The 17,004-nt window shown below is 39.3% G+C and overlaps 1 protein-coding gene across 4 annotated transcripts in view; it reads left to right on the forward strand.

Annotated features, from left to right (window-relative positions):
• The first annotated feature begins 1,214 nt into the window (after positions 1-1,214).
• NMU (neuromedin U) overlaps positions 1,215-17,004 on the forward strand; it is a 39,764-nt gene continuing 23,974 nt past the window's right edge. For 2 of the 4 annotated variants that reach the window (XM_053578137.1, XM_053578138.1), the window contains exons 1-2: positions 1,215-3,115; positions 12,008-12,069. In XM_053578137.1, coding sequence (XP_053434112.1) covers positions 3,010-3,115; positions 12,008-12,069 — 168 coding nt within the window. In that variant the 5' untranslated portion in view covers positions 1,215-3,009. Of the gene's footprint in view, positions 3,116-12,007; positions 12,070-16,003; positions 16,052-17,004 lie in introns of all 4 variants that reach the window. The other 2 variants (XM_053578136.1, XM_053578135.1) reach the window with 2 other exon arrangements.

Here is a 17,004-nt window from a genome sequence, read left to right on the forward strand (position 1 = left end):
TTTTTTTTTTGTAGAGACAGAGTCTCACTTTATGGCCCTCGGTAGAATGCCGTGGCATCACACAGCTCACAGCAACCTCCAACTCCTGGGCTTAAGCGATTCTCTTGCCTCAGCCTCCCAAGTAGCTGGGACTACAGGCGCCCGCCACAACGCCCGGCTATTTTTTGGTTGCAGTTCAGCCAGGGCCGGGTTTGAACCCGCCACCCTCGGCATGTGGGGCTGGCACCTTACCGACTGAGCCACAGGCGCCGCCCCAGGTCCATGACCTATTATGCCTTCATTCTTATACGACATCAAGCAAAAAGCAAAGTCCAGTTCCCAATTTGTTGTCAAGAGTGTAGGTGAGATGAATCAGCATGATACTAAGAATCAAACTTTTAGTCTAGAACAGAGTAAATGGAAACGTTTTCAATGGTGGTGGTATTTACAGATATATAAGTGCAATTTAAATGAATGTGAACTTCCAGGGACAGGTTGGAATGTTTGTAACCAAATTATCAAGTCCTTAATACAAAGATCTGGGATTTACCTTCTTCAGGATTCTTGGACAAAAAGGGGTGTGCAGGATCAGCTTCCAGGTAGTGATTTGTTCCCAACATTTGTTCCTAGGGAAATAAAGAGCCTATGCACCTCTGTGGCTCCATACCCCACCTATCTTCTCTTAAAATCCAAGTCACATGATGGCATGTCTGAAAAGCCTGCCAGCGTTTTCTTAAATGTTTCTTCAAAATAACAAGTCATATTAAACCAACAGAGAAGCCATAAAAAGGGAGTAAATATTTGCTATGTATTTAACCAACAAAGGTTCCAGAAAAACAACAACAACCACCCAATGAGGAGAAAATGAAAAAAAGATATATTTTTCACTGAGACATTTCACTGAAGCGAGAGCAATAATGGCCAACACATTTGTGAAAAGACAGTCAATCTCCTTAGTAAACTGGGAACTGCAAATTAAATCCACAATGAAATTTCACATTCACCAGAATGGTAATGATTTTGCAGCCATGGAAACTTCATGCACTGTCCCTGGGAGTGTACATTGGTATAACACTTGGGAAAACAATTTACAGTAAAGTTTACCCAGATCATCCCCTGTGACCTGATAACCCTACTCTCCTTAGTTCCTCAGAAAGGTCTGGCACGTGTACACCAGGGGACATGTTAAAGAACATTCTCACAGCCTGATTCATACAGGAAAAACTCATAATGCACATGTGTCTTCTGCTGACCTGCTGGGGATATAAGAAGCGCAGAGTTCACTGTTTCAGGCTTCTGGGTTCTCACTGAGCCTCACATGCCACACTGGCTGCTAAAACTGGTGATCTTCCAGAGCGCGTCGGGGAGACACTGGGAAGAGGGTCACGGACATAGAGCTTTGTTCATCCACCTACACACTTAGGTCACTTACGTCCTTTACACTATTTATTTATTTATTTTTACTGCTTTGGAAATAAATCATAGTACAAGCAATCATGAATCAAAACTATTTTCACACATCTTTGAATCTGGACCAAACCCTATAATCTGGCCTTTCACATATGTTTCCTGCATATAAAGAACTTAGAAATGGTAGCCATTATTTATTTTTACCTGATCTATCAAGAATTTTACTCCTTCCTCTCTATATCATTCTGGACAAAGCACTAGCCCAGGCTGCCTTGTAATAGAGCCATTTAGGTATGGGTGTGGGGTCCTTTACCAAACTGTGATTTCCCTTAAGAGAGGTCCTGCTGTAACTATACGCTGTACCCCCAAAGGACTTGCCTTGCATATAGGAAGCCGCTCTGTACGTGGTTGATACACTGAAACTCCGGATTTAGGAAGAACATGATAGGGAGTAAAATGGCCAGCGGCCCCTCATGCTGATAGCCCTGAGCAGATCGCTTTACAATCTCTGTTAGCATCATCCATGGAGAATCACAGTACTTCGGCATCCCAGAGATGTCATGAATATTAAATGAAATAGCAGGAGAAGGTGCCTGACACCAAAAATGCTCCTTTCAAAATGTTAATGTGCTTCCTGCCTTTTCCTAAAATGTTCTTCACCTTTCAAAAAGGAGGTCAAATAAAATCAGTTTTCCCTCTTTCTCTAGAAGGAAATTAGAACTGTATCAGCTGCTTCCTGGACGTTTCTGCAGAGGAAGTTAAGGGAAAATACGCAGAGAACTGGCGGAAATCAGGTCACGCTACAAATCAGAATGCTATAGCTGCAGAAATGCACGGAAAAATTGTAACCTTAGGCTCGGAAATGCACAGGACATCCAGAGACCACCTAGATTTGTTAGAAACGCGTGTGTGGTCAAGCTTCCAGCAGTCCATTCTTCTTGATCCTTGATCAACAGACAGTTGCGTTTCCCTAAATGGTCTCTCTTAGGACTCTGAGAGATGGTCAATAGTTGTACTTCCCCGCGCACCGGCACTGCTCTGAAACGCACCAGGCATCGTGCTGGGAGCTGTGGAACAAAAGAGAGGTGCTGCGACCGAGGTTTGCATTCCGGCCCTCGACCCCAGTACCGCCCAGTTCCACAGACAGGGCTGCCCAGGGAGGGTGAAGAGGAAGAGGAGCCCCAGGCAGAACCAAGAAACGAGAAAGCGCCGCCACTACCGATTTTTAAAACCTGGAGCCCGGTCTCCCGTTCAAATCCTTCAAAGGTGGGAATGGACGTGCGTTGTTACAAGTCCATTCTCCTCCACACCAGGGCGAACATGCGTGGGAGCTGAGTCAGAACCTCTGGCCTGGGGGCTAGGACCGCCGCGGAGCGGGGCGGGACGGGCGCCGGTGACGCGAGGAGGCCGCGGGCGGCGGGTAGTGGGCGGCCAGGGACGCGCGCTGGTACCGCGCCGCAGCAGCCCACGTGTGCGCGAGATTTAAAAGTTGGCGGCGCGCGGGGCGGTCAGTTCGTGGCGGGGCCCCACAAGCTGCACGCCGGGGACGCCGAAGCACGGCCAGGGCTCGCGGCGGAGCAGCGCAGGGTTCCCAGCAGCTAGTGGTCCGCGGGCGCCGTGATGCCGCGGGCAGCGAGCCGCCGCCCCGGGTCTCCCCCCGGACTGGTGTCCGCGTGGTCCCCGCTCCTGCTGCTGCTGCTGGTCTGCTGTGCGGACGCCGGCCGAGGTAAGAGCCCCGCGCGCCGCGCGCTGCTCGCCCCTGCTCCGCTCGCCGCCCGCGCTTTGCCGTCCCCTTTCTCTGGTCTTCACTTGGCTTCCGGGACTTACCTTCCCCTAGTTCTTCTCGCGGTTCTCGCCCTCGACAACAGACCCGGGTCGCCGCCCCGTGGCAGCCAGCAGCGCCCGTGAGGCGGCCGGGCCGGAGCGTTTCCCGGTCCCAAGTCCCCGGGCCACGCGCAGCGGTACCCAGCTGAGACCCTACTAGGGGCAGGCTGCAGTAGGTGGAGACTTGTGAGGCTCCTGCATACTCGGAATTTACAGCCTCCGTGGCCCAGGGGTAACGGGAATTAACATGGTGAACATGAAAAGGCTTTCCCTTTGATGGCAATTATTGGAGGGCTTGATGCAATGGTAACTTGGAGAGCGCTCAGCCTCCAAGTGGGTGAGCTTGCGTTCGGTTCAGATAATCCTGAAAGGTCAAACAGGCCCTGTCCTGGCCCTTCAGAAGGGGAAAGAGTGGGCGCTCTGCGTCTTACAGGTTTTCAGCCACCAAGTCAGGAAACGGAGGACAGACCTCTGCACGCAAAGTTGGAGAGTCAGGCGTCCAAGCCCGACTTTCAGGTATTGCTACAGCTAAAGCCAGTGAAGGCAGATGTGATTTGACAACAGTAAGGACTTCCTGAACTTGGTTTAGAGAAAGAAATAGGAAAACCAAGATCTGGGAAGTAGGTCTCAAGCTTTGGGGGCACGGCAGAGCAGAACGCAAACGTTCTAGGGGGTGGATAACTTCTTTGATCCCCTAAAAGTTACAGGTCACCTTTCCAAGTACCTTGGGGAACCGTTATTCATCCCCCAAACTCTAACGCCAGGAACCCCTCCTGTGCCAGCCACTGCCTTCCAACACCCGTGAATTCTTTTGTGCAGCAGCAGGCTCCCTGTGCTGTCCTGTCGGTGAGGTAAAGGTGAGCAGACTGGGGACCTAAAATCACAACTGCGGAGGCCTTTCAGAGCCTGTAGCCCAGCCCTCAATTAGAGATGGAGAAATGGAGACTATTGTATTTTTCCTAATCTTTATTGCTCTCCTTTCTTTTCTTTTCTTTGTTGTTGTTGTTTGTTTTGTTTAGAGACAGAGTCTCACTTTTTCATTATGGGTAGAGTGCCATGGCCTCTCAGCTCACAGCAATCTCCAGCTCTTGGGCTTTAGGCGATTCTCCTGCCTCAGCCTCCCGAGTAGCTGGGACTACAGGCGCCCGCCACGACACCCGGCTATTTTTTTTTGTTGTTGTTCTCATTGCAATTTGGCCAGGGCCGGGTTCAAACCCGCCACCCTGGATATACAGGGGCCGGCACCCTACTCACTGAGCCACAGGCACCCCCCACCTTTCATTGTTTTGATTTTCCTCTTTCCTGAAGCATTGGAGATTGGGGGGTAGGGGAGTCCCTGCTTGAAGAGCAACGTAATTTGGCTTTGAAATCTAAGCAATCATAATATAACAGCCTTTTCCACATAGCCAGTGTGATACAGCCGGGCTTATGAAAGGTAAATGTTAGTCCTTTTCTATTTTAAATACATTATTGGTAAAATTAGGATTGTAATCTTTATCTGTCTTCTTAAGCAGAATAGAATAGTTTTTAAAGTGATTTTGCTATATAAAGAAAATATGCTATCCATGCATGTTACATGCTGTATTCCTGTATTCTTGCAGTGATTATTGCATCAGTGGGAGATAACAACTGCCTTTAGGGGAAGGGGAGTGGATTTTCAGGCTGCTGGTAATTGAACAGTAACTATGGAAAGAAAGCAGTAGCTGATAGCTGGAAAAGAACATTTCTGCTGGCTGACCAATCATTTTCATAAATATCCCTGGTATTTTTCAAGCAAAAGGATGAGATACCTCCTTTACCTCCCAGAAGCCTCCTAGACTGACCTTTGGACCTGCTCTTAATACTGAAAAACTAATTTTTCCTTTCTAAAAATGTGGTGGAAAGGGGAGAGGGAGATAAACAATGTGGTCTTCCCTAGTCATGAGTTACTAAAGGAAGCACTGGGGGACGTGTCACATGTAAGCCAATTCGGAGGTAATCTGCCAACATCAATCAAGATGCAACTGGATGTGTCGGAAACAGTGAAACAAGTGTCACACCACCAGAGGGAAATAAAAGTGTCAACCAGTGCAACATCTTTGGCAATAAGTGAATTAGCAGAAGGCATACTAGCAATGAGAAGATAAAAGGTCACCCACAGATTCAGCAGTTAATGTTCAAAAAAATTAACAAAATAAAGAAAGAAATTTCCTATAAGAGGAACACATTTTGGATATTTACAACAATCTGTCACTTGGTTTTGTCTGTGACAATGAATGACCAACTGGCCAATACTAAATTAAGGACTGCCTTTTTTCTCATCCAGGCCCCTTGCTCATAGAATAATTCTTAACATTCAATCAGCAGTTAATTATTTCCCAATTCCCAACCTTACAATGAAGTATGTACCAGCAATGAGAAAAAGATAATTGACACCACTTTTAGAATAATCAGGTCTTTCTTTTTCTTACACATAATGTATTTATAGACATATAAGTTGTCTGCTTATATTATTTGCATCAAAGTGTACCGTACAAGACTGATGATTAAAAAAACAAAAAAGACTGATAATTTCACTTTACTAAATAGTACTGAAGGATAATATGTCGATGAAACTTATCAAAAATAGTATAGTATAGATAATAACACTGTCTCTGAAAACATGGAAAGTAATCTAAGTACATTATTGATTGCTCTTTGATAGTATAAAGTCCACATCCAGAGTATCTTGGGAGGAAAATCACATTAACTCTAGTTAACACATAAACAAGGGGAAAAAATAATTCCCTCTTAACATTTGGGTTCAAACATAGAATATTAGTGCTGATTGTCTATAAATTGTAGAAATTTTTTTTTGTTTGGTTTCTCTGGCCTTTTTACCCTAAGAGTGTGTTTACATATTTTATGGAAGGACCACAAAATATCCCCTTTTAATTTTTTTTTTTTGCAGTTTTTGGCCAGAGCCGGGTTTGAACCCGCCGCTTCTAGTATATGGGGTCGGCACCCTACTCCTTTGAGCCACAGGTGCCGCCACCCCTTTTATCTTTTTTAAGTGCTTGAGTTTAAGTTAAATATAACGGTAATTTCTAAGTGCTCCATGCAAGATTGGGACATGGCTGGAGGCTTCTAATGGTCTTAGTGAGGCAATGTGGTTGAACGCAGTGCACCGTGGAAGCTTCCATGTTTACTTGGGGCCCAGGGGATGGCCAGGAGTATAAGAATATAAAGTTGCATTTTTTAAATATATACACCCTGTAAGATCACCCAGTATATTAAAGTATGTAAGATCACCTGTATATTAAAATCTAAGAAACATAGCTTTATCTCTTCCTGAACACAGAATGTGCTCAGAGTATAATCCATCAGACAACTGTGTCTTTGGGATATGTTTGTAGTAGTGAGAATATATAACTGAGAAGTGATGATTATTTGCCTACCTTGAATAGTTGTCCAATGAGAGGGGATTCAGCTGGGTTCTGAAATAAAGTAACTCTCTGTTATGAACTACAAAAACTCTTAAATTATTTCTAATACTCAGTACCACAGAAAATGTAGTTAGTTTATTATATTATTAGAACTTAAATAAATTATAGTAAAAACTTGTGTGAATTCAAGGCAAGACTTGCCTAAAAGTGATAGAATTAGGAATAATAAATTTATCAGGCTTGGCTTGAACTCTGCCTTTTTGCGTATCTATTTAGGTGATCTTAGACAAATTACTTAATCCTTCCTTCCTTCCTCCAGTTTCCTCCTTTTAAAATGGGGACAACAATAATAATATCCATCTTGAAAGATTAGTATGAGAATTAAAGGACATAACACATTTACAGTGGTTAACATGGTACTTTACATCAAATAAATGCTCAATCAGCGTTAGTAAGTGCTATCTCATTATTGTTAAAAGGTTCTCTTTAAGCCTATTTTTTAAAATGCTTAATTTTGCTATATTGTAAGTCTTAGAAACATTTGCAGTCTTATACTACAGGAGTTGTCTCATTTTTAAGTAAAAGTAAATGTATATGTATGTATATAAGAAATTACTCATTACGTTTAAGTATTCATAAAAATTGAAAATACTGAGATAATATTTATAATTTTCTTTTTTTTTTTTTTTTTAGAGACAGAGTCTCACTTTATCGCCCTCAGTAGAGTGCTATGGCGTCACACAGCTCACAGCAACCTCCAGCTTCTGGGCTTAGGCGATTCTCTTGCCTCAGTCTCCCAAGTAGCTGGGACTACAGGCGCCGCCACAACGCCCAGCTATTTTATGTTGCAGTTTGGCCGGGGCTGGGTTTGAACCCACCAAGCTTGGTATATGGGGCTGGCGCCCTACTCACTGAGCCACAGGCGCCGCCCCCAATATTTATAATTTTCATAGTATGAATTAGAAAATTAAACCTATGGAGAAATCTTATTCTAGAGGATGGAAGCTAGGTAACATTTTTATTTCAATAATAATTAAGGCTCTAATAAGTAATTGTTTTATTTATTTATGTTCATTTTACTTCAACATTTTATTGAATTTTTCATATTACATCATGTATTCAAAACATTTAAAGTACCAGAGAGAGACAACTGCATCTTTAAAAAAAAGAGATACAGGGCGGTGCCTATGGCTCAAAGGAGTAGGGGGAAGCACTGCCAGAGGTGGCGGGTTCAAACCCAGCCCCAGCCAAAAACTGCAAAAAAAAAGAGAGAGAGATACAGACAAAATACCTCTAGGTGAGGTAATGCTGTATAAGATTCATTGTCAAATTATACGTTTTTGTTACTCTGCTATATGATATCAATATCATATTGATATTAAATGACTTAAAAGTAGGACATTACACATTCAATTCGCGTGTGTGTGTGTGAGAGAGAGAGAGAGAGAGAGATCTATGTATAACTACTTGAATAACAGAAATGCCAATATTAAGTATCATTCAAATTCTAGGGCAATGTGAATTGTTACCAAAAGATTTTACCTGCTTATATAAGTTTTGGAAATGATTCAAACCTGGCTATTTTAAGAGCTGGCAGAGTAGTCTTTACTGTTCTAAAAGATCAGTGGGCAAACATTCTTCACAATCTCAGTTGATAAAACAAATACCAAAGCAGTATTTTTTTGTTTTTTCATTTTCTGAACGGATTTATGAATATTTGGATGAAAATATTGAAGCATTTGTGTCCAATCAATAAAGTGAATGTTTTGTGCAGCCAGTGCTTAAAAGACAGTTGTGGGTAGTCAGGAATGTCTGCAAAAGTTCCCAAGATCTCTTACCACTCCAGTTTTGTGTTTCTAAAGAGCACTGGCTAAGGACAGTATCAAATACCCTAATCCATAGTCATTTTCTTTTTGTCATAGGCTCCTTTTTATTATTTCGTATTTTTTAACATCTAGTGCTAGGAATGTAGAGGACTGAACCTAGGGATTAACCTAGGGATTTTTTTTAAAGGGCTCATAAAATAAAACAGAAGAGGGCCAGGTGTGGTGGCCCACGTCTGTACCCTCAGCATTCTGGGAGGACTAGGCAGGTAGATTGAGCCCAGGAGTCAAGACTAGCCTGAGCAAGAGCTCACCCCATCTCTTAAAAAAAAAAAAAAAAAATTCCCCAGCTCTGTGAAAGGCACCTGTAGTCCCAGCTACTCAAGAGCCTGAGGCAAGAGGCTCGTTTATGCCCAACCGTTTGAAGTTGTGAGGTATGATGCCATAGCAACCTAGGGCACTGAGTGAGTCTCTGTCTCAAAAAAAAAAAAAAAAAAAGAGAGAGAGAGAAGAGCATCTAAGGAAAGTCTATAGCACAGATTTAGTAAATCAATTCAGAAGTTCACTTTACACAGCAAGTTAATATTTATCTGCTCTTTATTCAACTGCTTTCAGTCTGTGTAACTCAAATTAAGAAACCCTATAATGAAAGGTAAGCATATCACAAGCTTCATGGCCAAAATCTGACTTTTATGTAAGAGGACCATTGGACCGGTGGAACATTTTGATAGAATCTTACTCATACTACTATTATTCATATTAAATTAAAAATAGTATTCTAAGCTATTATTATCTTAAGAAATTTAGCCCATGGATATTTGATTTTGGCACCTATATGTTAAAGAAAAATAGTTTTGAGAAGAGAAAGAGTGTCTGGTAGTTACTTTACTTATTCTTTCCTAAATTCAGTGAAATAACCTTGGCCAGCTTAAATCTAAGTACTTGACTTTTAAAGAGTTCATGTTTTAGGGTGGCGCCTGTGGCTCAAGGAGTAGGGTGCTGACCCCATATACCAGAGGTGGCCGGTTCAAACCTGGCCCAGGCCAAAAACTGCAAACCCCCCCCCCAAAAAAAAAATTTCATGTTTCAACTAATTTTGAATCGCAGTAAAAAAAAAAATTACTATTTGACTTTTCATCATTTTAATTTTAACATTAATTTGTGTTCTCTTTCTCCAAAAAGACAGAAAATAAGACCAATCTTACATATACGATTTAGCTTATCAGTTTTACAATGATTCCATAATAAAATAAATTTATATAATTGTATTTTCATCTGAGAAATTTTGTGAAACTTTAAATTTTCCAGTTTGCTTGAAACCACCTTGTTATAATAAAAGTGGGTAGTTTTTCAGAAGTTGCACATATAAACATCTAAAAAGTTATTTGGTAGTTAAAAAGCAATGAAAGCAATTCGAATGCCCTGGGTTGGACAAAGTAAACTCTACTCTAAAAGATTAATTATCACATACAAAATGTGATCAAAGGTGTTTAATTTTGTTTGCCCCCTCTTGGCAGAATTTAAAAATGGAAAATGTCTTTCAGTAATTAAAACACACAAGATAAGAGAAAGTTGATACTTACATGCTGTTTTACACTTTCTGCGTGTCTTTTTTTGTTAGTTCCAATACTACCACAAAATGTAACCATTTCTGTGACATTTAGTAAGTAAATTTCAGTTCGTGTGGATTTGGGGTTGGACAACATCAGTGCAAAGTCATTGTGCTTCAGAGTACTAAATGATTCCTGATTAAAACTGTGATCACCCAGGTGAAGTAATTAAAACTGTGATCACCCAGAAACTGAAAAATGGTTAATGATGGACTGAATGCATGTTTTACAATACAAAGACCCTAACACAACAAATTAAGTTTAGGGACAGACTTTTTTAATCTCATTTTTTCTTTTTTGTTTATATATTTAAATGTATTTTTCCCCTTCATCCATAAAATACAAAGACACGTTTCCTTCAAGGTTTGTATTTTTAGTTCAGTATTCATTCAAATGAGAATTAAAACACAGTACACACTGTGTACTGCTGTTTACAGATTACCAAAATTATTTACGCTGCTCTTCTTCAAAATAGCACTTGAGATTTAGGTTCCAGCACTAGTTAGTCCAGAAGACATAACCTGAATAATTTACTATGAAATTATTAGAGATTTAAAAAAAAGTAAGAAAAGAAATTATTAGGGATAAAAGTGAAATTGGTAGAAAAATCTCATACTGATTATCTTGACTTTTCATTTTTTTAAGACATTGGTACCCATTTTGTATGAAATTGCTTCCAAATTTGAAAACTCAATAAAAATCACACTTAAGCAAATTAAATTTTAGTTATAATATTATTCGTGCTGAAGTAAAAATGACCCTGGGAAAAAGCAAAACATTTTTATCAAATATAAAATAAAATTTCATAGAGCTGAATCTATAACCTTAATTAATATTGGTTACATATTTATTTCACCTTCTAGTCTGATGTTGGCCTGTTTTTCTTAATACAGTGTGATATCCTTAATATAATAAGGAGGTTTTACTTTTAAGCAAAAAATTATGTCATCATTGAAAAAGACTAAGAGAATTTGATCTGGCAATCTGTAAGCAAGAAGTATAGGGTTTTAAATTTCATTGTCCCTATATAACTTATCATAGTTGTATATATGTATCTTATAAAGCCATCTGTGTATACACAAATGACTTTCATTCATTTCTGAATGACTTGTCTTAGAGGAAACAAAGTTAAAATTCACCTGGGAATTTGTGCCTCTTGCCTACTGTATAGTATTCATTAAATAATGGCTTCAATTTATATTTTCTTTCAGATTTTACTTAAAGTAATTCTTTTTAAAAATACCTTCATTACAATATAGTTTTCCTACCATAAAATTGAGTTGTTTTAAGTACACAGTTCAGTGATTTTTTTTTTTTTAAGTAGACTTGTGCAGCTATCATAGAAATATAATTTTGGAACATTTCTATTATTCCCAAAAGATCTGTTATGTCCATTTGCAGTCAATCCCCATAGCTCTTTCAAGTTCCAGGCAGCCACTCCTCATTCTGTCATTATAGATTTTCTTTTTCTGGACATTTCATACACATCGAGTCACACAATATTTGATCTTTTATATCTGGCTTGTTTGACTGAACCTAGTATTTCTGAGGTTCATATTGTAACAGACGTACATTGTTAGTTCATTCATTTTTATGGCTGAAAAGCATTGCATTGTGTGGACATACTACATTTTGTTTATTTACCAGTTGATGGACATTTGGATTGTTTCTACTTTTGTACTAGCATGAATAAATGCTGCTGTCGAACATTCATGTACACGTTTTTATTTAGACATATATGTAATTCATTCTTGAGAGTAATGTCTTTCTGATTTTATTAAGGTTAATAATTATGTCTCCTTTTACTAAGTCAAATGCTGAAATATCCACATGACATATGTGGGCAATTGCATAGACTAAAAAATGAAAAATAGCATCTGAAAAGGAATTATATAGACATATTTAATTTTGGAAGAGATACTATTGAATTAACAGATGGGTATAACTTTATTTTTAGGTGCTCTGATATTACCTCAAGAATTATGGCCTGAACAAGAAGAACTACAGTTGTGGAATGAGGTAAAGAATTATAATCAAACAAATTAGTGGAAACTTTGCTTTTCTTTGAAATTATTATGGTAGAATGAAATAATATAATTGAACTTTCAGACAACTATAGTTTACCAACATTCTGATATACTAATATCCAGAATTATTATTTTTATTAAATAAAAGAAGAAAAGATGTAAAGGAAGAATACAGTAAATGGTAAAGAAATCAGAAATTACCCTTAATGATAGAGTAATTATAATAAATGTGAATGTGCTAAAATATACCACTTAAAAGACAGGTATTCTAAGATTAGATTTTTTTTAAAGATTCAGAAATATATTGTTTATAAGAGTAACACTTAGAGAAAACAAAATCAAATTTAAAAAAAAAAGGTAAGGTATAAAAGGACAGAAAATGAGGTACCAAGCAAATATGAACTGAAAGAAACTTTATGATGATGGACAAACCATCATCATCACACACAAATCTTATATGCTGATAAAAGAACAACAGAGCAAGAAGATACAGCCATCATTAATATACACTAACAATACAAATTTTGTTTAATAACTGATACAACTTCAGGAAGAAATAGGTAGATCAACAGTTGCGTTAGAGATTTTATGTACCTCTTTCAAAAACTGATAGTTAAAGCAGATAACTCATAAGTAGATATATCAGGTATCTAACCATTTAATTTGAACTGTTAAAAATATTTTTTAAACCCTACTTTAAGTAGTATACACATTCTTGTTGAGTATAATTAGAGGATTAAAAAATAGGATGTATGTTAAAACAGGAAGATTCCATAAATTAGAAAAAATTCATTTCCTATTAAATTACATTAAAAGTACAAATTTCCTTCAACAAAGGACTCCTTTGAAAAAGGTAAGAGCCTTTGTAAGGAGATAGGATAACGTCTGAAGTTGATAATGGGGTTACTTTTCTAGAATACCTAAGAAACTTCACCAAAGTTTAGATAGAGCTTGAAAATAAAAATAGTCAAAGGATAAAAAGTTTGTAGCCAGGCACAGTGGCTCACGCCTGTAATCCCAGCACTGTGGGAGGCTGAGGAAGGAGAATTGCTTGAGCTCAGGGGTTGAAGACTTGCCTGAGGGAGAGTGAGACCCTTGGCTCCTAAAAAAAAAAAAAAGAGAGAGCGAGAAACCCAGCTAGCCCCTGCGGTGAGCACCTGTAATCCCAGCAGCTTCTGGAAGCTGAGGCAGAGGGATGCCCACAGCCTGAGTCTGAGATTGCAGTGAGCTACGATGCCACTGCATTCTGCTCAGGGCATAGGGTGGGACTCTGTCTCAACAACAAAATAAAAAAAAGAAAATTTTTTTAAAAAATAAGCAAGGAAACAAACAAAAAAAAACCCAACAGTTTGCAAAAGAGGAAGCCCAAAAGGCCAGCAAACATCTAAAGAGATGTTCAGATTCATTAGTAGCAATTAAATGAAAATTAGGGCATAAAAATGTCACTTCCTACCCATCAAACTAGCAAAACATTGAAATCTACTAAGTTGAAGTGTTAACATGTATACAAGTGTTAACAAGACCTTCATGCTTTACTGGTGAGGGTGTTATCTGGTAGGGCCATCTGGAAAGCAGCTGAGTGATCCCCATGATCCAGCATGCCCTTTCTTCAGATACAGCTTTTACAGAAAGAGATATTTAAAGAAGTCCTTCAACTTCTTGATGCTAAGACATGTAGTAATTTTTCTACTGGAGTTTTTTTTTTTTAATTACAGAAGTATCTGGACGCTAGAAACACATACTTGTCTAACAATATAGAGACCTAACCGTTTCAAAATGATTCATCAGTGGACTCAACAGAGTTCTCAAAAGCAGATAGTAGCATTCAAAACTATTAGATTTATTAGCTGAATAAAATGAACGTGTGCTTACCTAAATGGAAAGTGGGCAAGCAGTGTTGCTGTGTCCTTCAAATAAATAAAAACAAAGATTGAAAAGCTTTGTAATTATCTCCTAATTTGATTAACTGGGCTTTTGAAAAATTCTGATGTTTTTATTCAGGTGAAATTGATGTCTGAGATTCAAGGGTTGTCTGTTTTTGGGCATGGGTCCCTCACATAGTGGGGCAGCCTGGTCTATGGTCAGACACCTTTCCCCTTGAGCATATATTGTCTTCAGATACGTTCACACCATGCCAACTTCAGGAGGGATAACTTCCTCCTACCCTGCTAAAGTACAGAAGATAACATTTGGAGGTGATGAGTAAGCATTACTCAAAACTCACAAAAGTCAGAACTCTAAGAGGCTATCTTTTCAGCTTTTCCCTCCCAACTGACTTCTGTTTTTATTTTTTCCCATAATTTTAATTCAATTTAGAGAATTTTTTTATTGAAGGCCAGGCACAGTAGCTCATGCTTGTAATCCTAGCATTCTGGGAAGCCAAGGCAGGTAGATTGCTTGAGCTCAGGAGTTAGAGATCAGACTGAGCAAGAGCAACTAAAAAACTAGCCTGGCATTGTGGGAGGCACCTGTAATCCCAGCAATTCCCAGCAATTCAGGAGACTGTGGCAAGAGGATGTCTTGAACCTAAGACTGAGGTTGCTGTGAACTATGATGACGCCACAGCACTTTCTCCAGAGCAACAGAGTGAGACTGTGTCAACAACAAAAATAAATAAATAAATAATTTTTACTAAATGCTTATTCTGGGCAAGTTAGATATGATGGGGCCCCTTCCCTCACTCTGTGTGTGTGTTCGTGGTTCTGGGTTTGTGTGGTGTGGAAGAGCTTGGTCCATGTGGATGAGCACAAGAGACTAGTGGAATGAAACAGTTCCCCAAATACATGTGATGAGTATAAAGAGAAGATGACAAGTCCCTGTGAGGATATAAAAGGAGATTGGAGCTTATGCTTTTCCATAGTATCTATACCTTTGTTATTCTCTAGAGCAGGCATCCTCAAACTGCGGCCTGTGGGCCACATGAAGCGGTGTGAATTGTATTTGTTCCCGTTTTGTTTTTTACTTCAAAATAAGATATGTGCAGTGTGCATAGGAATTTGTTCATAGTTTTTTTTTTTTTTTTTAAACTACAGTCCGGCCCTCCAACGGTCTGAGGGACAGTGAATTGGCCCCCTGTTTAAAAAGTTTGAGGATGCCTGCTCTAGAGAATCATACATTTTAGGACTTGGAAGCAATAAGGAGCTTGAGAAATTATGACTGAAACCCCACCCTTTCAGTTTGGTGAGAAAACAAATCAAATTAAACTCATCAAAAATGAATTCTGAGACTCTGAGAAGGGGCTTCTGAGATGTTACGCCATAAACAGGACTCAACCTAAATCATTTGAGACAGACAAGAATCAGTATCAATTTTTTCTCAGTTCCATTTTAAAAGGTCACCAAAGAAATAAATGCCATAAATAACTCCAGACCCGCACCTTAGTACTCAGCTTCTCAGCACAGTTTTTTATGATTAACATATAATAAATCTCTTTTTCTACAGTTTATAGTCTCTCAAGTATTTTTTTTCTTAGGATAAAGTCTAAGAACAGTTATTTGCTGAATATTGCATGATAATCTTCACTATGAGAATCCTTTCCTCATGCTGGTTCCATGGCAGAGGACTAGTCATTCTGCTAATTTAGGTGACACTAGATTCATGTATAAAGAGCCACATGACAACTGAAGGTCATCCTTTAGTTCGTTCTGATATTTCTCAGACCAAATAATACCCATATTCTCAGTGTGAGAGGCATCCCTGTCAGCTATCACTGAGACATATTCCCCTGTGGCTTGGGGGGGAATCTCAATTCCAGGACTTCCTAAGCAAGTTTTAGAGGCTCCTCTTCTCCAAATCCATACTCCTAAACTGTCATGAAAGTTTGAGTAATGTTACAGAGGTAACTTGAATTTGTAACATCTCCCTTCTATTTTCTGTTCTTTTTCTGTCCATATCCAAGGTGTAATTGACATTTTTGTTTTCTACAGATAGATGACGCTTGTTCACCCTTTCTGTTGGTTGATTACCAGCCTCAGGTAATTTGGTTCGGAGGTCTTTTGTAATAACGTAGGCATTCGTGTAGTACTAATACTCTTTATTTCTCCCCTTGGACCCTTATGTACATGTCAACATATTAGGTATTATTATGTCATTTGCAAGTGATAATCAGTACTATGAGCTTGTGTTGTAGAGTGTAAATAAAATATATTTACAGATGATATTCACATAGTTTGGAAATATGGAATGTCAAAGTAAAATGCTAATTTCAAAATCAAATTCTGTGTTAAGTAAAAATACAGTATCTGTTGTTATATTTGGGAGTTTAACATCCTGTACCTTACTTGATCTTGAAACCCACTGAGAGTTTGATTTACAGAGGTCAAAATATCATCATTTATAACTGAAAAATCAATTTGTGAATGTTGCTTTATATCTGGTGCTGAGTGGGTTTGCTAAAATTGCCCCCAGAATTAAACTTGCCTGCAAGTCTCAGACAGTGATTCCAGGCCTCTGAACTGGGTCAGTTTCTCAGCCACAGGGCAGAGACCAGGCAAGAACAAGCTGGCCCGAGCACTGGCTCCCTAAAAGCAAAGATCTGAACCAGAAAGTTCACAAATTTTCCAATAGGAAAGAGTTAAGAGGCGGGTTGCGGGAGAGGCCAGGAGTGCTAGTCTAGCTCCTCTGTGTGGAAACATGAGGACTGGAAAATAAATGTGTTCTTCTATTTTCTTTCCTGAGCGATGTGGCTTCTGTCTGTAGCTCACGTGTGAACTCAATGAGAGCAGTCAGTCTTCCTGTCTTGGCTTTCTTAATCAGTACACTGGTCTCCTAGGCAGAGAACAGGGCTCAGCCAAGACTCCCTGCTCTGTATGTCAAAGCTGTCAGCTCTGTGCCTGGGGTGTTCTTCCTATATAACCAGGCTGGCCTTCCCACAGTTCTTCTGGAATGTTTTCCTGGATGATGTGGAGAAGCAGCCATGTATAGAGCT

The sequence above is a fragment of the Nycticebus coucang genome, chromosome 23, assembly GCF_027406575.1.
Source record: "Nycticebus coucang isolate mNycCou1 chromosome 23, mNycCou1.pri, whole genome shotgun sequence".
NCBI lineage: Eukaryota > Metazoa > Chordata > Mammalia > Primates > Lorisidae > Nycticebus > Nycticebus coucang.